This window comes from Bison bison, unplaced genomic scaffold (assembly GCF_000754665.1).
Source record: "Bison bison bison isolate TAMUID 2011002044 unplaced genomic scaffold, Bison_UMD1.0 scf7180017864194, whole genome shotgun sequence".
Classification (NCBI taxonomy): domain Eukaryota; kingdom Metazoa; phylum Chordata; class Mammalia; order Artiodactyla; family Bovidae; genus Bison; species Bison bison.
In genome coordinates, this window is record NW_011494766.1 from 51,113 (window position 1) to 77,877 (window position 26,765).

A 26,765-nucleotide genomic window follows, 5' to 3' on the forward strand; every position below is an offset into this window, starting at 1 on the left:
AAGGAGTACGTCAAGGCTGTATATTGTCACTCTGCTTATTTAACTTCTATGCAGAGTACATCATGAGAAACGCTGCACTGGAAGACACACAAGCTGGAATCAAGATTGCCGGGAGAAATATCAATAACGTCAGATATGCAGATGACACCACCCTTATGGCAGAAAGTGAAGAGGAACTCAAAAGCCTCTTGATGAAAGTGAAAGAGGAGAGTGAAAAAGTTGGCTTAAAGCTCAGCATTCAGAAAACGATGATCATGGCATCCGGTCCCATCACTTCATGGGAAATGGATGGGGAAACAGTGTCAGACTTTGTTTTTGGGCTCCAAAATCACTGCAGATGGTGACTGCAACCATGAAATTAAAAGACGCTTACTCCTTGGAAGGAAAGTTATGACCAACCTAGATAGCATATTCAAAAGCAGAGACATTACTTTGCCAACAAAGGTTCATCTAGTCAAGGCTATGGTTTTTCCTGTGGTCATGTATGGATGTGAGAGTTGGACTGTGAAGAAGGCTGAGCGCCAAAGAATTGATGCTTTTGAACTGTGGTGTTGGAGAAGACTCTTGAGAGTCCCTTGGGCTGCAAGGAGATCCAACCAGTCCATTCTGAAGGAGATCAGCCCTGGAGATTTCTTTGGAGGGAATAATGCTAAAGCTGACACTCCAGTACTTTGGCCACCTCATGCAAAGAGTTGAGTCATTGGAAAAGACCCTGATGCTGGGAGGGATTGGGGGCAGGAGGAGAAGGGGACGACAGAGGATGAGATGGCTGGATGGCATCACTGACTCGATGGACGTGAGTCTGAGTGAACTCTGGGGGTTGGTGATGGACAAGGAGGCCTGGTGTGCTGGGATACATGGGGTCGCAGAGTCGGACACGACTGAGCGACTGAACCGAACTGAGCAATGCATTGTGAAGAAATGAGTGGTAAAAGCAGGTATACTTTAATGCTTCCAAGAGTCCATGAAATACACTCCCATGTCTGCAGTGAGATGTGTTTCATGTGAAACTCTTAATTGAAAGCATTGATGTGTACAGACAGGCAACCTTTGAGGAAGCAAGACTACTCCATGACGATATCTTGGACCTGTTTTAGAGCCTGCCCAAGACTGCTCTGGTTTATGCGTCCACTGTCAGTACCAATCAATAGACCTTCATTGAAGGCCAAACTTACACTTTTTGGAGCTCAGGTTTTCTGAGCTGAGAAAAAAAGAGAAGGTAGATGAGCAGATGATTTCTAAGGTCCCTCCTAGACCTCACTAGTAGCATCAGGAAAATGAAGAGCGCAGTTTTCTGGTGAAATGCCAGCATGAAGGCAGTGCTTCTGGACATGTTTACTTTGTAGGTTTTACGGGAAAATTGTTGACACACCTGGTGACCACGATCCTGAGACTTTGGAAGCAATTGCAGAAAATGCAAAAGGCTTGGCAGGAATATCAGGAGAGCGGATCTGGGTGGAACTGAAAAAAATACTTACTGGTAACCACGTGAACCATCTGATTCATCTCATCTATGAACTCGATGTGGCTCCTTACATAGGTGAGTCCAACTTGTAAAACGTTTGCATTTTTGGCAATGAAACATATCTCGTTTAAAATTTCATAAGGAAAAAAAGTGAATGTAGTTAATTCCAAAAGGAAAAATGGACTACTTTAAAATATGGTAGACTCTGAGCCAGGAGTGGCCAGGAGGAGGAGTTTTTCCAGGCAGGGGACAGCACAAGGGCAGCATGTGAGGGTGGACAAAGGGGCCTCTGGAGTCGGTCCACCGGGGCTTTGAGTGCAGCTTCACCATGTTATCAGCTTTGTAACTTGGGTTATTTCCTGTTTGCAAATCTAAAAAAGGGATATGAAAATAATAGCAGCTGTCTAATGGAAGAGCTGAGAGCTTCAGGGAGTTAACACATGCAGAGCACGGAGAAGGCGGGCCTTACACAGACAGTTCAGTAGGTGTCAGAATACTACTCAGAGCCACAGTGCTGGTTTGAGATGTGGGAGGGGAGAGCAGTAGTGGGCAGCGGTTCACCTGTAAGACTGCACCAGCAGTGGATCCTGGTACCAGGACATTTCTGAATATGAGGACACAGTGTGCTTAAGATGGGAGCTTTTAAAATGTATCTAAAAATGGGTGGAAAATGCTTTTGTCCCTACAGGCTTACCTGCTAATGCAAGTTTAGAAGAATTTAACAAAGTCAGTAAAAATGTGGAAGGTTTTTCACCAAAGCCAATGACTCTCTTGACCTCACTGTTCAAAGTACAGGATGATGTCACGAAATTGGATCTGAGGTTGAAGATTTCAAAAGAAGAGAAGAATCTGGGTTTATTTATTGTTAAAAATAGGAAAGATTTAATTAAGGCAGTAGATAGTTCAGAACCACTGAAACCCTATCAAGACTTCATCATAGACGTAAGTATTTTCACAGCTTGGTTAGAGTATAGATCATCTCCACTAATTGCAACCAATTCATTAATACTAGGACCCACAGTGTATTATGTGAATTTCCTTTATTTTAAATGAAAATTTGCACATTGCATTTATTTAAATGTCAGCATAAGATCATTGCAAGTGTGGTGATGTTTGGTTTTGGCCCTCAGTCTAGAGAAGCTGATGCAACTGCTCGTGTGTGTGAGCTTCTCAAGTACCAAGGCGAGCATGGTCTTCTGAAGCAGATGCAGCAGTGGTCCATTCCCCCGTTTCCTGTAAGTGGCCATGACATCAGGAAAGTGGGCATTTCTTCCGGAAAAGAAATTGGGGTGCTCTTACAGCAGTTGCGAGAACAGTGGAAGAAAAGTGGTTACCAACTGGAAAAAGATGAACTACTGAGTTACATAAAGAAGACCTAAAGTTGACAAGAGCTGACTACTAAAAAGCAGAAAATTTTTGGTAAGACTAGTTTTCTTTCCCGTCCCTCTTAGTGAGATTTAAGAGACTCGAATATATAGCAGAATGAAAGCCAGCTTTCTCTTCAGAAGAATAAAGGTCTTATTTTATGAAAACTGTATTTCAGGCACTAAAGTCAAGTCTACTTCCTCTTAATCTGATTTGTCTCTGAAGCTTGTAATTCTCTTGGAATAGTTTCTACTGAGAAAAGTAGAGTTGGCGCCTCTCAATCTGTCTGGGCTTTTTAAGGAGGATTTTTGGTTGGTTTTGTTGCATGTGGCAGTGCTGAGATTGTTCCTAAGAAGTGCCAAGTGTCTTGAAAAACACGTTTCTTTGTATTTGCAATTGAAATAACTGGGTTAATTTTGTACAAGGATTGTCTATGGTGTCAGTTTTTTTCTGAATTCCAGAATAAACTTGTGTTTGAATACAGCTGAAAATTTTGCATAAAATATAACATATACAGTTGAAGACTAGATGTGTCCCAAGTGGCTGGCGTTCCAATACCCAGGACGTGTTTGTAGGGAGTGTAGTTTAGGGCATAGTTGATAGTTTTCTCTGTCAAAATGAAATTTCCCTAACTTCCTGGTAAGCTGAGAAAGCTTAGCTTAAGATTCTTGTGCCCATTATTTTAATAAACATTTCCTTTGATACTGGAAGATGAATGTGGTCTCTGACATTATATATCAGGTGCCGTATATACTTAGTGCCGGCACTCCTGTCGCTTTAAAGTAAAAAAAGGTTATGGCCTACATATTTGCTCTGTAAAGATTTGAGCCTATGTGCTTTCAGTAGGTTAAGAGGTAAACAGCACGAAGTATTGTGTATTTCGGCTGCTGTACTGACATTTTGTAACTCACTTTCCTTTCTGTGTAGCCAGTCAGAGCATCTTGGTGCGCTTTGGGCAAATAGCACTTTTGGACTTGATAACACAAAAAAGCACATTTCTGTTAAAACCAGATAAGAGGAAGTGTGACACTCAGTGTAGTGGGGGCTTATGCTGCGAGAAAGGGAGCCTCAGAAACACCTGCACACAGGTCAGTAATGCTTATGAAGTAACGCTTAAGATATATAAGTACTAGTAAGATATGTATTGGTGCAACATTTTACAATTCCTACTGTTCTATATAGGACGTATGCAGATTGAGCTATTAGAGGTCTGGTTTTGTCAGGTTAAAAGACCTCAGATTAGTATTATATGCATATTTTATATACCAGAATCTTTTATCTGCAAGAGTCAGTAAACAGTACAGAACATTCTGAGCTTACACTCTTCCAGGGTAAATGTAAAAGCAGTGTTTCCTTACTACAGCTGGGGTGGACATAGAGAGGTGCTGTGCTACCGAAAAAAACACTGGGATCCCTTTAGAGGAAGGGATCATGTAGTGTAAGACTACATGAACAAACCGTAAGGTAGTAATAGTAACGTCATAAAACCCAAGGTTGTTGGTTGTAAAAAGGCAAAGAAAGGCATATTTTAAAGAATCAACAGCATTCTTAAAGTGGGTTTTCGTTTACTCTCTTTACATAAATATGCAACATGATACTCAATTTAGGTTTCTAGTCTAGGCAGTCAAAACCATTGCATTTTTGGAAGAATAAAATATTGGTAAATTAAAATGTAAGAAACTTCAACAGTCCATTTTTGGCCACATACATTGTACCTAATTAGCTGAACTTTTCCCAGTGAAATATGTAAAGCAGTGGAGAAGTATCAAAATGACACCTATGTGAAAGGATCCAATAAACCCCTTGAATGTGTAAGCAAAGAGGTAGGTGGCAAATCTGTCTGTCTAGAAGTTTATCTTAAAAATTATTTCTTACACCTAAAGTATCTGCATCCGAGTAGATATTTTACATTATTTAAACAAACATGTTTAGCTTTGCTTTTATAGTTTCCTTACAGAGTTTCTCACTTTACATTGAACAAAATAGCCTATGAAGTACATCATCGCCTCCAGCCTGTAGGAAGGAGAACGTGTTTTAGCATCCGTGCTCCACAGAGTCTAAGTTCAGATTCAACTTTGAAACAGAATAACCAAACACTGAGCAAATACACCAGATACTACTATTCACTAACAAACATGTTAGGAAAACTTTTATTTGGGGGCTCAAACTGCATATTATAACTCTTTATTTTCAAAATTTACAAATCAGTATCTCAGAAACTAAAGAAAAGGAACACAGCCCTTTTAACATTTACACATTTCCTCACCTCTTTCAAAAAGGAACAGTACTAGAGCTTGGCACCCTCCCTTCTGGAACATCTGCCCTTTGGAGCACTGATGCAAACACGCCATTCTGTTCCGTGTGTCAGGATCAAATAAATGATGAACTGCGTTAATTACAGCAATTGATAGGAATTTCAGATTTGTTTTGTGCAGAAAGCATGCTCACCAGTTTCACAGATGTCTTCATGTCCGCTCAGTGATAACACTACCAGGCATATCAAGAGTCCACAGGATAACAGCACCAAGCTCCTAAAGTAGGTATTCCTGAAAACCAAGTATTCTAGACTGCTTCTCATCCTCTTCAATAGAACATCTTAGTTTAAATCTTGAAATCCTGTTGTTCGACTAAGAAACTGCAACCTTCCATGTAATGTTGCTTTTACTTAGGTATGCATCAAAAGCAGTAATTTCCAAAGCAGATCTGGTGTTAGAATGCCAATGTGTTAAGTAACCTTATCCCTACTGTATTCGTTTATAAGCAGAGTATTACTTTGTCAGGGCTTATGTCATCTTCCGTATCTGGGATGGTGGGCAACAGAGCGGATCGAGTCAAACCCCAGAATTTTTGAGGTGACATGTCTTTTTTGGTGGCTGTAAATTTCCATCCAATATGGCTGGCACAGATCCTACACTGGGCAATTGTCCAGGCATACCTACGAGATTAAGGAAAGGTAAATCAGCTCAGGAACTGCATCTCTGTATCCCAGCCTATCACCTCAGAAACCTGTTAGAAAGACATCTTTTCGTAGCCAAGTTCTAAGGATGGGGAAGAGAAAACTCAGAGCTTTGATTTATACAAGTTCCCTGAAACAGATCTCACAAAAAAGATTTTCTAATTTGTATCATCATGGTAATGCATTATAAAGTTGCTTCATTGTGCTCTTAAGCCATGCTTAAATTTTTTTCTCCAATGCCAAAGAAGAAAAAAACTATTTTATTAATACAGGTTTCTTTATACAAATTGCTTGTTGCCAGGAACACACTGTAAATTGTAGCAGCATTTTCCTAGTTGTTTTGCATTGAAGTCAAGTTAGGAAATAACAATCAACTGTAGAAATACACACTTCTTCTCTGAGTTAAAACTGGGGATGGAAGAAGTTAAGTGTTTCTCTCACATAAGATTTAAGAACTGCTTTTCTAAAAGAAGAATGGTTTTGCCACATAATTTAACAAAAATATAAGCCCTGGCATTAGAGGAAAAAAATCCCAAACAAACCAGAAGTCACCCAAACCATGTAATGAAACTTTTTTTTTTTCAGGGATCCATATTTAGTAGTTCTGTTAACCAGTTAATTCTACTTTTAGTCCTTAAGAATGCTATCACATAAGATTGGCCAGTCCAAATGGCATGGTTCTTGGTCCAGAATAACAAATACAGCCACTAACCCCTGCTCAGCTTGCCTCTTTCAAAATAAAAAGGCTGAGCCAGCGTTATTGGCTGAAGGGATCCCACAAGTTCTCAGGTAGTGTCGTAGGTCCCACAGTCATACTTTGAAGGTCAATAGGCTAAGCCAAAAAAACCAAAGCCTACAAACTAGAAGAAAAGCTGGATTCTGCAGGTTTTGTGTCTATCACTGCTAGGGTAACAGTCGCTAATTTTACAAATTATAAAATACAGATATACAGTGGACCCTTGACCAACACAAGGGGTAATCCACCTATTTTTTATAGTTGGTCCTTGTATCTGCAATTCATCTCTGCATCTAACAATTCAGCCAACACAGAAGCAGCCAGTATTGTAGTATTTTACTACTGAAACATCCCTGTATCTAAGAGGAAAGCGGAAGTGAGCAGTTCAAAACCATGCTGTTCAAGGGGTCTAGTTTTACTGGCTCATGAAAATATTTCACTTTCCTGTCAGCTCATTCTGAAGGGGTGTGGATCAGCGGTATAGTTGATTTAAGAACTGCAGCAGCCACCTGACTACATTCAATGAGACTGTGCAAGAGTAACTTTTTCTAGCCACTCGTGAAATGAACATTTAAATAGCTATTTATTTCATTGCCTATTTCTGATGATAAATTATAGCAACTCTCCTTAATACTCTTTTGAGCTTTACTGCTCAATTAAGGCACACACACAAACCCAACAGGGGACGCCACTGCATTACCCAGGAAACCAGCTGTGGTCTGTAGAAGGCCGGCCAATCAGGTTCAAGTTGCAAGCCTTATACACGGTAAGCGTCTCATGCACGTATCCATGAGGGTTCACATAAGCTGCCATTGGCCCACATAAAGATAAACTGAAACAGAGAATCAGCAGAGTCAAGATGGGGGGAAAATCCTACAAAGTTCACCAAGAAACGAGGATGAAAGAGCTGTATAGTGCAGTTAAAACCAACCAGAGGCTGGCAGCCCAGTTTTATTTGGTGTATGTCCTCCCTTGTGGCTCAGCTGGTGAAGAACCCGCCTGCAATGCCGGAGACCTGTGTTCTATCCCTGGGTTGGGAAGATCCCCTGGAGAAGGGAAAGGCTACCCACTCCACTATTCTGGCCTGGAGAATCCCATGGACTGTATATATATAGTCCACGGGGTCGCCAAGAGTCGGACACAACTGAGTGACTTTCACTGGTTTTCATGACGACAAAAAGGAAAGTAGTACTGGTTTTTTTAATCTTCTTCAAGATACACAATGTAATATACAGGGAGCTTAAGCTGCCCAAAAAGGGTGAGAGGGGAAGTCCAATAAAAGGTTCCATGGGGTCGTTCTTGGGCATCTGAGTACTGTGCAAACAGTACTGTGTATCACACAGCATCAGTACCTGTCCAGAAGCATGTCCTGCGAAACTCTGACCCTACGTGGTGAAACTGATATCTGAGTGGAGCAGTGCATAGAACCCCGTAGGTACCGAGAAAGATCCAGTTGACAGATTTTTAACAAGGTTGGGGTGATGGGGAGGTTTTCCTTCCCCAGGCTCGCTCATTGCTGTGAATAATCCCGTCCACAACCACTGCTGTTCTGGTACCCAGGCAGGAGCCCGTATTTCATTTGCTGAGTATTTGTAATTTAATGGAGGGAAAACTATGGAGAACAGAAATACAGTCTAGGCTGTTGTTCTGTTAGTGCAGTTGGGAAAATGTACTCAGATGTGTACTAAAAATGTAATAAAGAGCTCACCTGAATATTTCATTTTTGGTTGTTATTTCTGTTTCTTGACATTGTTTACAGCAAAGTGACGTACACTAAAATATTTAAGAGAAAATTAGTGGGGGAAATGCTCCAAAGTGTTGATTACTTTAACTGTCATTTTAAAGATGGAACGAGGAAGACACAAGCTGACATATTCACTAAACTAATGACCCTCTAGGATACACAGAGGAATGCAAAACAATTTTTCTCTCTTATGATCGCAAATGAAATGTTTAAATAATCCTTTAAAATACTGTTAATGCAAACCACAATTTGACTACATGACTCAACACCTTACAGACAGCCTTGTAGGTCCCGACAATGCAACTCCCCCAACCCCAGAGCAACAGAATGTGAGCGTCCAGACGTTCACTACTCACTTTATTCATAATGTCTAGTTCACAGCGAAGTCGTTGGATTGCACTACCGATTTTAAGGAGCTGAATTCGTAATACATCATCAATAGGAAGACAAGCAGCTACTCTGTAAGAAAAATCTTAAGAGACAGGATAGGTTTTCTCAAACTTACGAAGCAGATACATATCAGATAACTTATGAATGCCATAACATCCTTTTCAAATAAACCCTTCCCAGAGAACACACTTCACACAGTTATAAACAATACCAACATGTATCAGCTCTCGTGTGTGTATATATCTTCTTAAGGACGTAACTTCTTTTCCCATACTTGTTTTTGTAAATGTCTTATACGTGAAATCAAACCCATGTTATTAAAAGTCACTTACTAAGAGACGAGAAAAATAAATTGTACCTAATTGACAGCTATGTAAACATAACAGTAAGTCTTGGAACTAAGGTCACCTTTAAAGGCACCCTGAAGACCAAGGAAAGGAGTCTTTATACCCAGATAGCATTTCTGGATGCAAGCTATTTACTGCAACCTGAGCCTTTTATGTCTAAAATAGGAATGCTCAGAATTAAAATTAACTAAAAAATACTCATTTGTTTTTTCTGTAATTTATGAAAACAAATGCTTTTTCAGGATAATAAAAAAAGTTTTTGTTTCACTTAACAGAAAACTTACAAAACAATTTTAGTAAAACATCATGGGAAGAAAGCTGATTTTTCATACCTATTGGATTTGAAGGAAGAGAATCTTCTTTGAGATTTTCATCCCATTCGCGTAGCTGTTTCTTGATTCTATCCATTAAGGTTTCCTTGTTTGAAACAAGCCATAGTAAGGGTCACACACTTTCTACACTTCACTGTCAGCTTTTCAACTCAATAAATCTGACATATTAGTAGCAATGTAAGTAGTTACTATCTAGTGAAGTTCCAGTATATACATGTCTGTTTTCTTACACAGAAATGATTGCACCCCGTGCTTAGCCCAGCACAAGGCTGGCTTTCCAGCCTCTGTCCCCTGGGTCTGGCTTCTCAAGGGCCTCTCTCCTTGCCCTCTCCAGGAAAAAGCTGCACTAGCAGCTGCTACCTACACACCTCACCTGGTGCGTGTTTACCACATCAGAGTGCTCACTGTCTTTTCCCAAGTGGATGTAAAAAGTACTCTGGTCTATTACATACTTCTAATGCCTCTTAAGCTGCTGAAGAGCAGAGTGAACAGTTCCCTTCGGTGTTGCCCATGTGCTAAGTGCTCACAACCTACCAGTTCAGTAAGCCCAGAGCTCCAGCTCCTACATTCTATGAACTATCCGGACAGTATCTTACTGAATTTTTCAAGCTGTCACGATGCCTACTATAAAAAATTTGAACTGCAAAAGCACTGTTGTATACATCAATTAGTACCCTAAAAGCAGGAAACAGAAGTGGACATACCTGTTTATAAGAGAACTAAAACACTGTTAAGGGTTCTGTTTTTCTAAATGTAACTGTAACTTGACAACAAAATTTTAACTGCTTAATACACCCAAAGCTGCCACAGCATCTTGTCCTGAAGTCATAAGCCACTATCCACGGACAGAAGACTGAAGGTCTATTCGTTAGAAGTCAGGTTTGTCCGGCAGTATGACTGCTGCCTTTCCCCTTGAATGAATGGCACTTGTTCCGTCTAATGACCCTCACGACATGGCTTCTCCTGGAAGCAAAACTTTCAGTGTAAGTTACTTACAGCATCATATAAGGAATACAGCCAGCGAGGCCAGGAAGTCAAATTTGCACAATGAAACTTTCTCTGAAAAGAAAACAAAAGTCACTTAAACACCATAGAATCAAGATCTTAGGGTAGAAGGAACCACATTTAAAAACTGATCTTGGCCCACAAAGACATTCTAATTTCAAAAAAGATGAAAAAGTTTGCAGAGAATCCCATAAGAGATGACTATATTTGACAAAGATGTTTTTACTTAATTCCTGTAAAACTTCAGTAACTGATGGCAAGACTCAATAAGTAAGATATTAGTCCTCAGAGTATATATTCAATGTGATACCAATGAATTGGAATTCAGAAGCAGTTTAAAGTTCATCTGAAAGAACAGATGTGTAAAAGCAACCAAGAGAATCTGGAAAGAGAAGTGTTACACAGAACAAAGACGCACTGCAGCAGTGCTGGGAACAGCAACAGGCTGGAAACAGCCCAGCCAGCTATCAACGGCAGTTCAGTGTGATATGCTTACACTAGAGAGGTGCTACACCCGACCCAAAAAAGCACAGAATATAAAGAATGATCACACTTCTCTATACACAGAACAAAGCCTGTACATCTACAGACATGTTGACTGTGTACAGAAGCCGTTCACTTACGGAGGGCGGCACACGACGATGGGGAAGGGGCGCTGTGCCTGCAAGACCAGATGGCAGCTTAGTGACCACGGGAGTCGCTTGCTGAGTTAGGGCCTAGCACAGTCAGCAATGTAAACGATGAAAATAACTTACCTGAGTAATCGAAACACTACAAGTTTTTGTTTCCTCATTTATCAAATCCTACTTGCTTGTAAGAACTGGAATGGAATGGTGAGCTTTTTCTAGATTCTGAGGCTTGCGAGCTCCTAATGGAAGATACACAACCACAAGTTCACAGTGTATGCTGGGAAACCATTCCTCTGCTCGAGGAAGTCTCTGCCTACGCTACACACAGCCTACCATTTCAAGACGTCTCTTTCGTACATAAATACTACTGCTCTCACTGCTACTCTTATTATTACTCTGGAACAAGACAAAAACAGACTCTAATGTTCCCATGGATAAGGTAATAAGCAATAGTAGCCACACAAGTCTTGAAAAAAGAAAAGCTGTGATGGCGTTAGTGGTCATATTTTTACTTACAAAATACAAACTGTCAACAGTTACATAACAGCATCCTGCTGGGGCATAAACAGACTGATCACAGAGCAGAAGAAAAAGTAAAACACATGAATCCGGGCTATAAGGCAGCACAGGTGTGCTGAGTGAACACGGGGGCCTTTCAGAAAACGGCAGAAGGACACTGTGCAGCTACCTGGACGGGTGCTGGAGTCATACCGAGAGAAACACACGGATTGAAGCTTACACTCTGACGTCAGTAAGAAAAAATGAAGTCAAAAGGAAAAGACGACACGTTTCTTTGATGAAGATTCCTTCACACAGGGAGGTATCGCTAGCTATGATTCAGAATACAGAAGTATTAAAAAAAAATTCAACTATATAACCACCAAAATAGAGTTAAAAGACAAATATGACAAAACTATGTTATGTTTGAAACTAACTGCAGATAAAGGGATAAGCTTCCTTTACACACAGATAAGTGTGTAAAGAATTAGCAATAAACAGAGTGCGGGTGGAGACAATTCAAATTAAAGGAAATAAGACATGCTCTTAAACACAACACGTCACACATCATTCACATTCAGAGAAATTCAAGTTAAACCTTCAACAAGCTCCTGTATTTCACTTAACCAGATTAGCAAAAATTAAGCTGGATACTACACAGCCTTAGTGAAACACTTGAGTACAGACTGGAACAATCTCAAGTAAGAAACTTTGAAAATACTTGTCAACATTACAAATGCAGTTGCCCTGACATCCAGTAATCTCACTTCTCAAATACTGGCCTATATGAAAGGTCATACATAACTGAGTCCAGTAACGTCATTAATACAGAGAATACTGCGCAGATTTCAAAATAAGAACTGCTCTGAAAACTAGAGACAGAAGAATCTCCTGCACTCTTAAAACAAGATGCAGGACAGCATGGATCCTCCTACATAAGAAACAGGAAAGAAGATTTATCTGTGTTTTACACAAACTCTGGAAGAAGACTGAGAAGCTAACCTGTGAGCTGCTGTTTGTGGGTCCCGCCCTTGAGTTATGCTCAGTTCTTTCCTGCTCCGTATGAGAAGCAGGAGCTTATGAATTTAGCGGAGACCAGAAAGCTGAGCTTCAGTCACTTTCTTATCTCGTCTCCACATTTCCTTTTTTGTACTTCGTACTCTTTTCTCAGGAACGTGCGAGGGCTTTATAAATGAGCAAACAGTGTGGGCAAGAAGGCAGTGTCCTTAGAAACATATACACTGTATTCTAAGTAGGCTGAAACAACACTTTCCTCGTTTTGAGAGAATTTCACTATAGTAAACAGTGAAGAGAAAAAGACACTGTGAGAAGAGGGAATAAAGAAACAGTTTAAAGATCAAATCACTGAATGAGAAAGGTTTCCAGATATAAGTGGGTTTGGAAGAGCACTGCCTGATTATACTAGCCTAACTTCTCAATCCTTAGGGACAGTGTTCCCTTGTCAGAATGGAAGAGAACCGAAGCGTAAATACTTTTCTCATTTCAACTGTTTTGTTTTCAATGGCAAATGTTGAGAGGTTGTGTACACAGTTTCAAGGTCAACTGAATACACTTCAGGAAGACTCCACTCCACTCCTAGATCCTTTAAGTATCATTTTCTGGTGGAAAAGTGGGTGGCAACCCGATTAGAGTGAGTTATTTAAGAATCAACTAAGCTTCTCCCAGTTCTGGCCTCGTGAACCGCTTCTCAGACGCAAAGACGCAAGAGGCCCTGCCAGGGCCGTGGCAGGCGCAGCAGTCAGATGTGAGTGAACTCCACGGAGGGCTGACCCGAGCCCCAGGTCGGCCTGAAGACAAGCGCTGTGACAAGTCAGCGTCCGCTACAGGTACAGCAGAACGACCCCTGAGGCGGGTCCAGGGCCCCTGGAGTCGCCCCCAGTGCCTCCGCCAGCCCTTCCCTGCACTCCCCGCCAGGCTGGCATGCCGGCAGGATGGCTCCCAGTGGGCTCTCTAAAGTGAGGCAGAGTCTGCAGGACGCCTGGAGTCCAAAATAGAGCGGCTGCTGTTTTTTCTTGGCCTAGTGATCTAGATCCAAATTTCAGAACCTAAGAAACTACCCAAAGTGTAAGCAACAGAATGATCAGAAAAAACACACAGATGAAGGCATCTGTAGCTCTGAACACCTTTCATATCTCGCTCATTCCTCAGCACCTTCTGTTTAATCCTCGGCAGTTCTGAACATGAAGAAAACTGAGGGCCAGTGTTTGAGAATCCACAATTACTGGAGAAATAAGACAACAGGCAGGTCAGAGGATCTGGCTCCTAATGCCTGACGGCCCGGCTGCAGAGGCCTACGTCTGAATTCAACACAAACAAGCTGAGGTGCTTTGGCCACAGAACAGGAAGGAGTTAATCAGTAATTCACACAAAAGATTTTTCACAAGTTCTGTTTGTCTAACCCAAGTTCAGGTTTAAAATGTCAAGATCCTACAGAGAAAACACAGAACTAGTTGTCCAGAGCACTTAAGTCAGGAATTAACTCCACAGACTCTCACTCTATCCTCAGAACTGTGCCAAGAAGTAACTTAGGATTTTTAAATGGTTAGGAATTTTTAACAAAAAAATCTTGTTGTGGAAGATTATATAAATAAAATACCTAATACCTCCTGGAAAATATCCAATGATTGAAACCCACAGCTATCTAAATCCTGAGAGACGATGTAATCCTGACACAGTGACCTCGCCACAGAGCATCTCAGCACCACCCAGCGCCGACACACTGCTGGGACTAAATGAGTAAGAGAAAAACCTCCCACTGCGCTACTGGTCAAATAAACATGATTTAAAGTGTATGTAAAGCATCTGTATTGGGGACATCCCAGGTGGTCCAGAGTACAACTGTACTCCCAATGCAGGGGGCCCAGGTTCGAGCCATTGTCGGGAACTTAGATCCCTCACACTGCAACTAAAGATCCTGCGCATGGCAATGAAAGATCCTGCACGCCACGATTAAGACCCAGTACAGCTAACGAAATAGAAAATTAGATTATAAAAAAAGCATCCGTATCAAGTCTGAAAACAAAAGTATTGCACAGCTATACAAAGTTACTGTGAACTTAAACTGTTTGCTCTTTAGTCGCTAAGTCACGTCAGACTCTGTGACCCTCACGGACTGTAGCCCGCCAGGCTCCTCTGTCCATGGGATTTTCCAGGCAAGAATACTGGAGTGGGTTGCCATTTCCCCTCTAGGGGAGTCTCTCCAACCCAGGGTTTGAACCCTCATCCCCTGCATCTACTTCTGCTTTACTGACTACGCCAAAGTCTTTGACAGTGTGGATCACAACAAACTGTGGAAAATTCTTCAGAGATGGGATACCTTACTTGCCTCCTAAGAAATCTATAGGCAGGTCAAGAAGCAACAGTTAGAACTGGACATGGAACAACAGACTGGTTCCAAATTGGGAAAGGAGTACGTCAAGGCTGTATATTGTCACCCTGCTTATTTAACTTACATGCAGAGTACATCATGAGAAACGCTGGGCTGGAAGAAGCACAAGCTGGAATCAAGACTGCCGGCAGAAATATCAATAACCTCAGATATGCAGATGACACCACCCTTACAGCAGAAAGCGAAGAGGAACTGAAGATCTCGATGAAAGTGAAAGAGGAGAGTAGAAAAGCTGGCTTGAAACTCAACATTCAAAAAACAAAGATCATGGCATCTAGTCCCATCACTTCATGGCAAATAGATGGGGAAACAATGGAAACAGTGACAGACTTTATTTCATTGAACTCCAAAATCACTGCAGATGGTGACTGCAGTCATGAAGTTAAAAGATGCTTACTCCTTAGAAGAAAAGCTACGACCAACCTAGACAGCATATTAAAAAGCAGAGACATTACTTTGCCAACAAAGGTCCATCTAGTCAAAGCTATAGTTTTTCCAGTAGTCATGAGTGGATGTGAGAGTTGGACTATAAAGAAAGCTAAGCACGAAAGAACTGATGCTTTTGAACTGTGGTGTTGGAGAAGATTCTTGAGAGTCCCTTGGACTCCAAGGAGATCCAACCAGTCAATCCTAAAAGAAATCAGTCCTGAATATTCATTGGAAGGACTGATGCTGAAGCCGAAACTCCAATACTTTGGCAACCTAATACGAAAATCTGACTCATTTGAAAAGACCCTGATGCTGGAAAAGATTGAAGGCAGGAGGGGAAGGGGACGACAGAGGATGAGATGGTTGGATAGCATCACCGACTCAATGGACATGAGTTTGAGCAAGCTCCTTAAACTGGTGATGGACAGGGAAGCCTGATGTGCTGCAGTCCATGTGGTCGCAAAGAGTCAGACACGACTGAGCGATTAACTGAACTCCTGCACTGGAAGGCAGATTCTTTACCGCTGAGCTATTACTTCAAATTAGGACCCTAGGATAATCTACATCAAAATTAAAACCATCGATACTCGATGAAGAGTAAAGGATGATTAGTACAGGATTCTTCAGGTTACTATAGAAACTGTCTTTCCATATTTTTAAAAGACATATCTCAGAAAGTAATTTTAAATTTAGACACTGGAAATTTTTTTCCTTTAGGGAGAAACCATAAATATTAGGTATTTTATACTCAAAACTGATACATCTCACAGATAAGTACAAACAAGTTTCACTGGTATTTGTCCTACGAGAATGATCTAGTCAAAAGGATATACTCAGGAATTAAGGCCCTAGAGGCAATACTTTTAAAGAGCGCCTAGTCCCAAGCCAGTTTTGGTGATGTCCATACTGTTGCACAAAAACAGCTTCCTTTCAGAAGCCCACAAGGAGGAAGCAACTGCCACTGTGTCCTCTCCCACACTCTCCCCCAAGTCTAGGTGCTTATGACTCAAGAGCCATGTGCCTCCTGTGAGCAGTCTAGTAAGCGTTTCCTGCAGCATTTAGAGCCACAGCGAAGTAATTCATAACTTACAGGCATAATAGCTGGAATACCTCACAGTATTGTAACATTTTACTTGATTTTGCAAACTGCTCTTACATAACAGCTGCCTATGAAATTTTAGAAACTCTGGCCATGAACAAATGCAACTATAGTATTGCTCAGATGATGTCTGGGGAAGGAATCATGAGAGTTGTTGGTGTTTCTTTCTTTAAACAGGAAAAAAGCAACCTGTCTTTGCTTTTTGAACATGCATAAAAAAATCAGTGTCTCACCTTCTGGTATTTCTGCCACCATTTATATGAACACTGGTCTTCCCATGAGACAGGTTTTGAAGGAAATATCCGGCACTTATTGAGGGATTCTAATTGAACTGCAGACATGGTCGAAGGCAGCACACACTCGGGAAGAATCTGCACCTTTGCCTGCTGGATTCTACAATAAAGAGAACCAGGCGCGGTGTTCATGTTTAGGATAAACCAACTCTAATCACTACATTTCTAACCATTATGGACAGCTTCAAGTACTAAGATTTTCAAGGTTTTCTTTTTTAAACATATTCATCAAATCCTGATATTAAGATACAAGAAATTTTCAAAAAATATTGTATTTCATAAATCATACCAAAGTTAAAACCAAAGGTAACCAAAGATTTTTCTATCTCACTGTGGAATGGAAAATGCTATTTCTACATTTCAGACAAAGCCTGTAAATGAAATCAAGTTAAAAAATCAGTATACCACCAACCCCTGATATGCTGATACTTCTATAAAAATTTCTCATTCTTGGACACCCCACCCCTCCCCTCCCCTCACTTCTTTATGTTGCCTGACTCTTACATCTATCCCTTCTCACAAATCACCTATCCTAAGAAGTAGGTAGGTAAAGGAAGAGAAAATCAAGAACCCTTTTACATGGATAAGACTTGTAAAAGGGATAACCCTTTTACATGGAGAACTATATGTAGCCTTATTTCTCTGTGCATTCCTTTTCTCATTCCTAAACATTTACCCTGAATATGCAAAGAATCAAAATCCATATTATCTTTAAAAATTATTTCTGCTCATATAGTAAAGTCATCATTCAACAATGCTACTTGAGAATATCATAAGTGCAAGTTTCTTCTCATGAATTAACGCCAAAAAGGCTGTACATCCAAGCCACTGTCTTATGAGGCACTAAAAGAATTATCTATTGTAACTTTTCAAATGCAGAAAGTATCAACAATCCAAATGCTGGAACAAAAAACACTATTAGTCGGAAGAAGTCAAATATATTACAAGTCTCTGCTTCACTATTATCCATGTTCAGGAGGTCTAAAGTGGTCTTTCATTGTGACCACTGTCTCAATCCACAAAAACTTATGACACTTTAATACTTCTGATTTATTAAATGAAAATAGCTAAACGTGTCTGAAAATATGTAGGTTTACTGTCATGATAATATTAGACACACTCCACTCACTTCATTTCTTTCTTGCAAGCTCAAATTTAAGTCTACATGACTTTGGAAAATGGTAACATAAATCTGACTACATTCAAATGTTCTTACGTTATCAGAGTTCATTAAAAACAAAAACAACTAAATAATCATCATGTTTTCCTCACCTAATTCTTAAGATTTTATTATGATACAAACATTAATGCTACAGAAACATCAGCTTAGAGATCGTTTTAACAATTAGTGTACACGGGCTGTGTAAATCGCCTCAAAGGGTGAACACTGCCCTGTCTTCCTCTGTGAAGCACCCCAGGGTCTGCTGCACGCACGGCTGCTGCTTCTCCCAGCAGCTGGGTTTTGGTTTTAACATAAACTAGTTTTGTTTCTTCCCAACCTGTTTGTGGCAGCTGTTGTGGCAGTTATTATAGCTACATAATCTATATGAATATTTTCTGAGTGGAAGGAGCTCTGTACAAAATGTCCCGCAAGTACAGCTGATTTACAGTGCTGTGTGCGTTTCTGCTATACAGCAAAGTGGTTCAGTTGTATATGTATGTACGTTCTTTTTCATGTTCTTTTCCTTTATGGTTTATGACAGGTTATTGAATATAGTTCCCTGGGCTATACAGTAGAGCCCTGTTGTTCTGTAATTTATGTAAATACTATGGCAACCGGGAAAATAATTACAAAATTAAAACTGCTTTAATGAAACACTAGCTTGAGACCAAAAAATGCTTTCAAATCAGGTTCGGACAATTCTAATAGGGAGAAAAGTGCATGAATCTGGAAGGTTTCTGTGCTCATCAAAGCCCTTGTGAGTATCTTCGGAATCTCTAAAGAAAAACTACAGGTATGCGCTGCAGATAGATGACGCGGTGAAAGCAACTGATGCAAGACAGACTGTCAGCTCTATCTACAGACCCAACATAAAGACAGTACCTGTCTTACCATCAGTGTAAAACGAATGAAGGGGCTTTTACATATTTTAAGTTAAAATGTTTAGGATATATATGTATGTATTTTTATGAGTTCTAGTTTTAATCACCTTTTTGACTAAAAATTACTCACCTCAATTATGGTAAGTACAAGGGCTTCTTTTGAAATTACAAATAGAGTATTAATCTCCCCTTCCTCTCTACATGTAAGAAATACTCAGGAATTTCTAAAACAGTCCTACAGAGATGCAATGATACATTTCTACTTTTTTATTCACTTTTCAAAAAAAAAATTCGATCTGTTCAGAAGATGTCAAAGAAATACAGACACGACGTGGAAGGGTCGGCAGGCAGCAGCACGCCTGTATAGGTGACGAGTCTTGATAAGACAGATCACTACCGTCTGGTCCTGCATTACAGACACAAGGAAACCGGCCTGAGCTGCAGATGTGCAAGGGAGGGATTCTGGTTTGGTGGGAAGAGCACTGGTTTGGAAGTCCAGGGCCTAGAACTCACCAGTGGTGCCCACGAGCTGCACAGCTTTGGGCAAACTTCTTATCTCCATCGCACTCAGGTTCCCTTTCTGAAAAAAGAGGGGCTTGCACCACATCCTCTCTAGTCTCTGCCACCTCACCACTCCCACTGAAGGTAGTCATAGGGCCAGAAGGGCAGTGGGCCCAGAAAATTCTCACTCCATGGAGGTCTTTTAAGACAGACATTTTTGTGAAAGCCGTGGTGGTGGGTCTGAGGAATACCAGGCCCTTCCCAGTCCTGTCCCACCTCATGAGTTTGATGCTAATCTCTACTTGAGTCCACGCATATCCGTTTACTTGCTTTCAGAGTCAAGGCTCTGTTGCCATCTTGTGTTCAAACTAATTTTCCACAATCACAAGTCACTGATGTCGACAGCTTCAGAAATATACTTTTCCCCAAGTCAATTTGCTATTATGGTTTCTGGAATATAGTACTCACAAATATTCAAAATTTTATAAGCACAAAGGTAGGAAGTACTTTTAAAATGGAACTATCAGTAAAATGCACAGCACAAACAGCTTGCTGTCTCAGCACAGGGCCCTCAGGGGGATGCTCTCTCATCCGTGGACACTGATGGTCCCAAGCGCAGAACACACAGGAGTCGCATCGACTGGCCTGAGCAGCCTGCATCCTGAGGGACAGACACACACACGCCACTGACGACCTGTGTTCAGCGAGGTGAGAGTTCCCGGAGCGAGTGCTCTAGGGAGCACCAGGCGGGAGCACGGACCCCACGGGCTCTGGCACTCCACCCCTCCTGCTCCTATGCTCGCTCAAGCCCCGAAGGGGGGCTGAGTACACTCACATTTATGAATGCCCACTATGTGGAAACACGTAAAAGTTACTGCCCTCCGCAGTTCATATTCTTAAATCTTAAAAAAAAAACAAAAAACCACCACCACCCTCTGAACGTTCTTGATTTCAGAAGACATTACCTGTCCAACACAGAGGTCTGACAAGACTTTCAACTGTGACTACAGATAAAGAGACCAATTCCCTAAGGCTGGGAGGACCCAGGAATTTGGATCTAAGACTTCACTAGTGATTCACTGGTGATTTATATGCTCCAGAGTTAAGAACCATTCCTATAAAGGAAACACACAGTGATGAGGACAAATGCTCTGTGGTTTTTTTGGAGGTCTGCAAAGTGAACTGCATTTTTTAAAATGAGGTATTCCTTAAGGAATACCTTAAGGAATGAGGTATTCATTCCTCGTTAAGGAATGAGGTATTCATTCCTCGTTAAGGAATGAGGTATTCATTCCTCGTTAAGGAATGAGGTATTCATTCCTCGTTAAGGAATGAGGTATTCATTCCTCGTTAAGGAATGAGGTATTCCTTAAATCTGTGGAAAAAAAAAAACCCTAACATGAGAGTCACACCAAAATGGAAGTGCTAAACAGAACACTCAGAGAATTTCTCAACTGTATAAGGCACAGGGGTGACAAGCACCTCCTGACCACTTAGTAAATATATGATCCACTGCGGTGAGAGAACATTTGCAGTGAGAGAACATTTGCGGTGGAGATGGGCACGCAGGGTACATGGTCTCCAACACCCAGAAAGAGCGGGTGGCAAGCATGACCACCGCAGCCCTCGCAGCCCCTGATGCTGAACACAGCTCGCAGAGCCCTGAGTTCCCACCCTTCCCAATTTGAAGAGAGGTCTTCGATCCCAAAGAAGCCCTGTCCCAAATGACACTGCCTGCTGGGGATACATCAGTGCTCCGAAACCTAGAGGGGCATCAGTCACCTGGACATCAACAGAAAAGATGCCGCGGCCTCCTCCCCGACTGGTCGCTCTCTAGGGATGGGAGGAAGAGCAGGAACGCACATGTCTGTAGTGTTACTGCCCAGGTCACTATGATGCACAGCAAAGTTAGAAACCCTAGACTGCACTTTCAAAGGGAAAAGAACTAGTTAAAAGCTATAAAATGTGAACGTCAGCAAAACAGACAGAATATAAGAAAACTACTTCATTTTATGATGTTTGAGGAGTTTTAAGATAGACAGACAGTGTTTCTTACCCGTCTGACTGTGTCCTGATCTCAAGGACTTTGAATCTCTGTCTTCCGATTGCTTTCACTTTCACAACCTCGATTCCAAAATCCTGTTCTTCTCGGTAGGCATATATCTCTGCTGTTGTTCCAAATTGTGCTTCCCTTTCCTGTACATTACTTCCAAGGTAAATTTTTAAAAGGAAACAGTTTTAAACATTTAATTTTCAAATATGCAAAGTTGACAAAAGCAATACACATGGGAAAACAATTTATATCATTCTTGCTGCAAAGCTATTTAATTTTATTTATTTTAGAATCACATGGGGAACTGATATATATAGAGAGGGCCTCAGGAAGTACGATTAGAGCCCAGCAGCAGAAGAACAGATTTCTAGTCATTGAAAATAATCCACAGCTGACAGGGGTTAAACTGTCATTTCCCAAGCTAAACATTCTTTTATTCAGCAGATCATCCTTTCTGCCCCTTATCAGCAGCTCTGCACTGGGCTGAGGGGGGAGGGGAGTGGGGACTTCCTGCATCAACTTCCTGCCCCCGCCACTGATTTCCTCTAGTTCTTATGGGACACTTGACACTTAGCTTCAACTTACCACTTGTCTACGAGAGGACAACTTGGGAATTTGGAGAGACAGAAAATAACCAGTCACTCCTTTGCAAAAACCATCCTTTACAAACAGTGTAAAAGCCCTCTTTTTCTTGAAGACAGCGCTTGAAAATAAGGTTCTAGAACTGTTCTTCATTATCTATTAATGATTTTAAAACTTTCACATACTAGAAAGTTAACTGTGTGTGAAAGTTAAAGCTTGACTTAGATGGTAATGATCACAGCAAAATATTCCAACTTCCACTTCCAAGCTTTTTATGAGAGTGTTTTACTTCACAGCCTTGTCCCAACTTCTGTGCAGGCAAAACAGTAGTCAGTTTTGCCTTAAAACCACCTCTTCTGTGAGTGCACAACAGAGTGTTAAAGTCAGCTCACCCTGAGATTTTACCTGTACGCAAGCACTGCGAAGGTTCTGTCCTTCTGAATTAAGTTCCGCACCATACTGACTTCCTGAGGGCTGAAGAGCTGGAGGGGTAAGGTCTGCCCGGGGATCAGCGTCATCACCACCTGCGGCAGCACGGGGATCACCGGGCAGCTGTCATCGTCGTGCAGAGTCCTGCCGTGGAACTCCTCCATGTCGGAGCCCAGGTACTGCGGGGGGCGCACAGGCTCAGTCGTCACGGACGGCAACAGAACACAAGCTCAAGAGGCCACGCGCAAGCGGACATAAAGACGCGCACGTGGAAGGTACCCCCGTGTAAATAGTAAATCCGCCGGATCGGTGTCCCACAGGGAGTCTGTGACTCCTGGAGGCGGAAGTCTCAACTCCTTGTGAAGAACCTCATATGCAAATTACAGAGCATTTTTTAAGCTCAAAACATTTGATTTTGACTAAGCTCGGCATCTCTATGTCTGAAAAGTATAAATGATGAGTATAAAATGCTAGTATGTTAAATAACACCCTGGAATCCTGCGGTACAGAGAATAAGCAGTACTTTAACCGTTCTATAACTAGCCAAGATATAAGGAGGGTGCCAAGTGTGCAAAGAATCACTTGTAATAGACAAAGTACCAAACTGCTTAAAAATTAAAGCTTAACACTATTTATCAGTTGGCAAGAAGCCCACATCCTCATCCACGACTTCAAGCGTGATGTAATATCAGGTAATGCTAAAAGCAGTCATTCATTTTCAAGAACTTTTATCTACAGTTAAATGTACACATCTCTCATACTAGATCTAATACAAAGTTACATACTGTATGTGATGTCGGCAAACTAGTGTCAAAATTTATGATGTTTGGTTTCTTGGGTTCTTTGTTATCCTGGTCTTCAACTTCCATTTCAATTTCATCTTCTTCCTCTTCCTCTGCTGTAAAAGTACAGTAATATAAGCAAAAAACAAAAAACAGAGGAATGGGGATATAAAAGCTACGTTCCCGTTCAAATACATAATTCCTTCTTAGGGATTCCAGGCCCGTGGGAAGAGGAGTTCTTATGGACACCATCCACACTTGGGAATCTCGACAGTACTGTGAAGAGGAGGCCAGAGGGGGCGTCTAGGCTGGGTCTGACTCTAACTACTTCTCTTAAACCAGTGTTTAAGTTTAGAATAGTTTAAGACTTACAGAGAAGTTGCAAAGATGGTAGAGAGTTCCTTATACCTCACATCTGTTTCTCAAGAGGTAACATCTTAATTAGTGTGGCACACCTGCCATAACCAGGGAATCAGTGTGGGCACAGCACCATTAACTAAACACATTTTATTCGGATTTCCTGAGTTGTTATCAACTATGCTACTTCTGTTCCGGGGCCCTGCCCACGACACCACGTTACATTTAGTCGTCAGGTCTCCTTAGCCTCCTCTGGGCTGGGAGGGTCTCTCAGACTTTCCTTGTTTTTGATGGCCTTGACAGTTTTGAGGACTATTGGTCACGTGCTTTGTAGAATGTCCCTCAAGTCGGAATTTTCTTGGGGAGGAAGCCCAGAGAGGTGAAGAGCCATTTTTGTCATGTCTTATCAAGGGTGCACACCACTGACGTGTCTTAGAACTGCTGAGGCTGACCTGGATCACCTGGTGGGGTCGTATGGGTCAGGCTTCTCCACTGGAAAGCTCCTTTCCCCCTCTTTTCCACACTGTACTCTTGGGAAGCAAACCATGAGGCACAACCCACATCTAAGGGGTAGGGATTGTGTCCCACTTCCTTGAAGGGTGACCACCTGCATAAATTATTTGAAATTCTTCTGCACAGGAGATGGAGCTCTTCTCCCTCACTAGGAGCCGATTCTGACACAGCAGACAATTCATCCCACGCGATGAAACCTTAGTTTCCTCATTTGAAAAATGACAGACACAAGCAAGACAATCTCTATAAAGTTTCTTCAAGCATTTAAAGCGTTTCTAGAGAAGACAGGAAGGAAGGAAAGAGGAAGGGACTAAAAAGCAAGCAAGCTCCTAAATAAACTTCTAAATAGATAAAATGGCTTTGCAAAATAGTTACTTTCTGCTGTGCATATCATTATTTAAATCTAACCACCTCCAGCTAGGTTCCTGACAAGAAAATATAAATGTTTTTCAATATGGCAACTGCTTTGGACTTTCTATTAATTCTTACAAAGTCCTTAGATATAAGGGTTTGTCAAAGAGAACAACCTAATTATTTCAACTTAAATTCAAATGTTCAGTGATTTAACACTGCATACAAAATTTTCCTAAGAACAAAAAAATTCAACGAGACCAAGAGATAACAAAGAAAAATCTAAACCGATGACAAAAATATACTGCATCTACTTCCTTGCATTCACAATTCTGACGGCATGGCTTTCATCGTGCTCTTTTGACACTTTACTGCTCTATTATGCAAAGTTTTAAAGGTCAACTTTTAGCTCAAAGGCTAGAACTCTTAATTTTTAAATTTACATTTTAACTATTCTGACTTCATTTCAAAATGATTTCCTTTATACTAGCCTTTCTCCTATATATGGCTGAAACCCACCTCCTTCTACTTGGCTGTTTATGTATTATTTTATGCTTCTTTTTTGGCTGGGACAGATTCTTCAAATCTTAAATATTAAGCAACTACTTAAGCACTTAAAGGGAATTACTCTTCCAAACAACTCATACCCCACGGAAGTATGGACAAATGACTGTTTCTAAAAATAAGGCATACATGATTTGCAGGAGCATGACTACTGTACTGACAGTCTCTCTGAGCCCCTCGCACTCTCAATTTTTTTTGACAAAACACACCGTTCAGAGCTACCAGGGTGAAGTGTGATGACTCATCTCATGCAGGAGCACCATGTGGATACCAACAGAACATCAGCATCTTCCCTAACACACTGGATTTGGCACGGATAGAGTTGGGCTGATGTCTCTGAAAAAACAGCTCAGCTCTTTGATCAAATTCAATTCAGCTAGGTTGCTTCCAGATGGACCACTGACTCTGATTCTAATCTATTTTCATGGAAAAGGTCCTTTCCATACAGCAGGGGCATGCCTTCAGTCTCTTCCTCCTCTGGCCCACACCCCTCCCAGTGGGCAAAGTCATCCTCCAAGCACAGCTTCCCTTAGGTCTGAAATCCACAACTGCTTCTCTCAATCCATGGAACAAACTCACGATCCCACTGGCAAGAGATGCAAGCTTTCCAACACTCCGCCCCAACCTACCTTCCAGGCCTTATCTTCTGCGAATCTATCCTAGGTCATAATGCTTCTGGATGTCTGCAGTTCACTTCACAGGGCCTTTCCCCAGTCCTTCTCAGCCACAGTCAATCCCTCCCTCTGACGATTTACTTATCTGGCCTACAACACCGGCCTTCTGCTAGTTATATTTTCAGGAACCATAGCTACATGATAAACTTCTTCAAGTATCAGACTGCATTATACCTCTTTTTACCTTCAGGATATATAACACACTTTCTGGCACACAGTGAAGTGACTCCGCTAAGTCTCAGTTTGGCTGATAACACCTCTTGCAAGGCAACTCTTGTCTACAGCATTCCATGGCAAAACTGTACAATTATTCCAGACTTTTTTTCTGCCCACTATTCCAACATAAGGCCATGGTCTAAATTTTCACAAAACATAAAGGAAAGAGAATCCCAAATTTAATATCCCAGTTCTAAGTATCTAAAATTAGGCGCATTCTACCATGTACTTGAACTACAGGCCTAAGAACAGACCAAACACCGGCACGGCCCTGGGTGGTTAAGAGACACCAGCTATGCAGACAGACAGATTTGACTAGGACTCTTGGCCCTGTAACTGTGTGACCTTGGACAAGTCACACACTAACCTGCCAATTCATTTCTCACCCACCAAGTCAGGACTACAACAGTGACGTGGGGAGGATAAAATGGGAAAATGCACGCAAAACGCCTGGGGCAGGGCCAGTGACACGGAAGCAATTAATAAATTAGCTGTCACTCTTATGGGGGGCGGGGGATGAAGTCCCTGAAAAGTCTGGGATGCTGAGCGGCCCCAGTCTTCCTCTTTCCCCACTCAGTTTCACACCATTTCCTTGGAGCCAAGTTCTGGGCACACAGAGGATGGAGAGCACGGAGTCCCTGTCTTTGGGGACAGCCTCCTCCCTCCCCAAACCCTCGTCCCCATAGTAGGGGGAGCCGAGCTGCAGCAAGAAACACTACGGTCCCGGGCCCGCGGCCCCGAGCAGGTTCTGCACCACCCGCCAGCCTCCCCGGCCCCGCTGAGCCCCTTGCGCCTCCGGCCTCGCCTTCTCCCGCTGCCAGGAACAGGCCCCAGACAGTTACCGGGAAGGAGCGGCAGGTGATTGCCCATGTTGTGCGCAGCGTCCTCCGGGTCTCCCTCGCCGGCCATGTCTGTTTACCCGCAAAGGAGCCTGGGACAGGGCGGCGCCCGGGCCGCCGGGGGAGGGCCGGTGCAGCGCCTCTGTTGCTGCGCCCCAGGCCAC

At 41.9% G+C, this 26,765-nt stretch overlaps 2 protein-coding genes across 4 annotated transcripts in view; one reads left to right on the plus strand and one right to left on the minus strand.

Moving 5' to 3' along the window:
• TRNT1 (tRNA nucleotidyl transferase, CCA-adding, 1) overlaps positions 1-3,313 on the plus strand; it is a 23,696-nt gene extending 20,383 nt beyond the window's left edge. For 2 of the 3 annotated variants that reach the window (XM_010844124.1, XM_010844123.1), the window contains exons 6-8: positions 1,347-1,540; positions 2,154-2,407; positions 2,596-3,313. In XM_010844124.1, the coding sequence (XP_010842426.1) occupies positions 1,347-1,540; positions 2,154-2,407; positions 2,596-2,844 (697 nt within the window). In that variant the 3' untranslated portion in view covers positions 2,845-3,313. The remainder of the gene's footprint in view (positions 1-1,346; positions 1,541-2,153; positions 2,408-2,595) is intronic. The other variant, XM_010844121.1, reaches the window with a different exon arrangement.
• CRBN (cereblon) lies at positions 2,486-26,765 on the minus strand. The gene is made up of 11 exons (XM_010844120.1): positions 26,605-26,765; positions 23,091-23,203; positions 22,282-22,484; positions 21,298-21,447; positions 16,638-16,797; positions 10,332-10,394; positions 9,336-9,420; positions 8,623-8,738; positions 8,231-8,295; positions 7,223-7,354; positions 2,486-5,765 (listed from the first exon to the last, which is right to left on the minus strand). Exons 1-11 carry the CDS (start codon positions 26,669-26,671, stop codon positions 5,585-5,587), a joined length of 1,335 nt encoding a protein of 444 aa, XP_010842422.1. The 5' UTR covers positions 26,672-26,765; the 3' UTR covers positions 2,486-5,584.

Bases quoted from the DNA above. Each gene is read 5' to 3' on its own strand.
- CRBN (XM_010844120.1), bottom strand. From the start codon at position 26,671: ATGGCCGGCGAGGGAGACCCGGAGGACGCTGCGCACAACATGGGCAAT. The intron at 21,448-22,281 runs GTAAAATCTCAG...TTACCTTGGAAG, and splicing joins TTCGCAGTGCTTGCGTACAG to TAATGTACAGGAAAGGGAAG. The intron at 16,798-21,297 runs GTAAGAAACACT...TCTTTATTGTAG, and splicing joins ATCAGGACACAGTCAGACGG to AATCCAGCAGGCAAAGGTGC.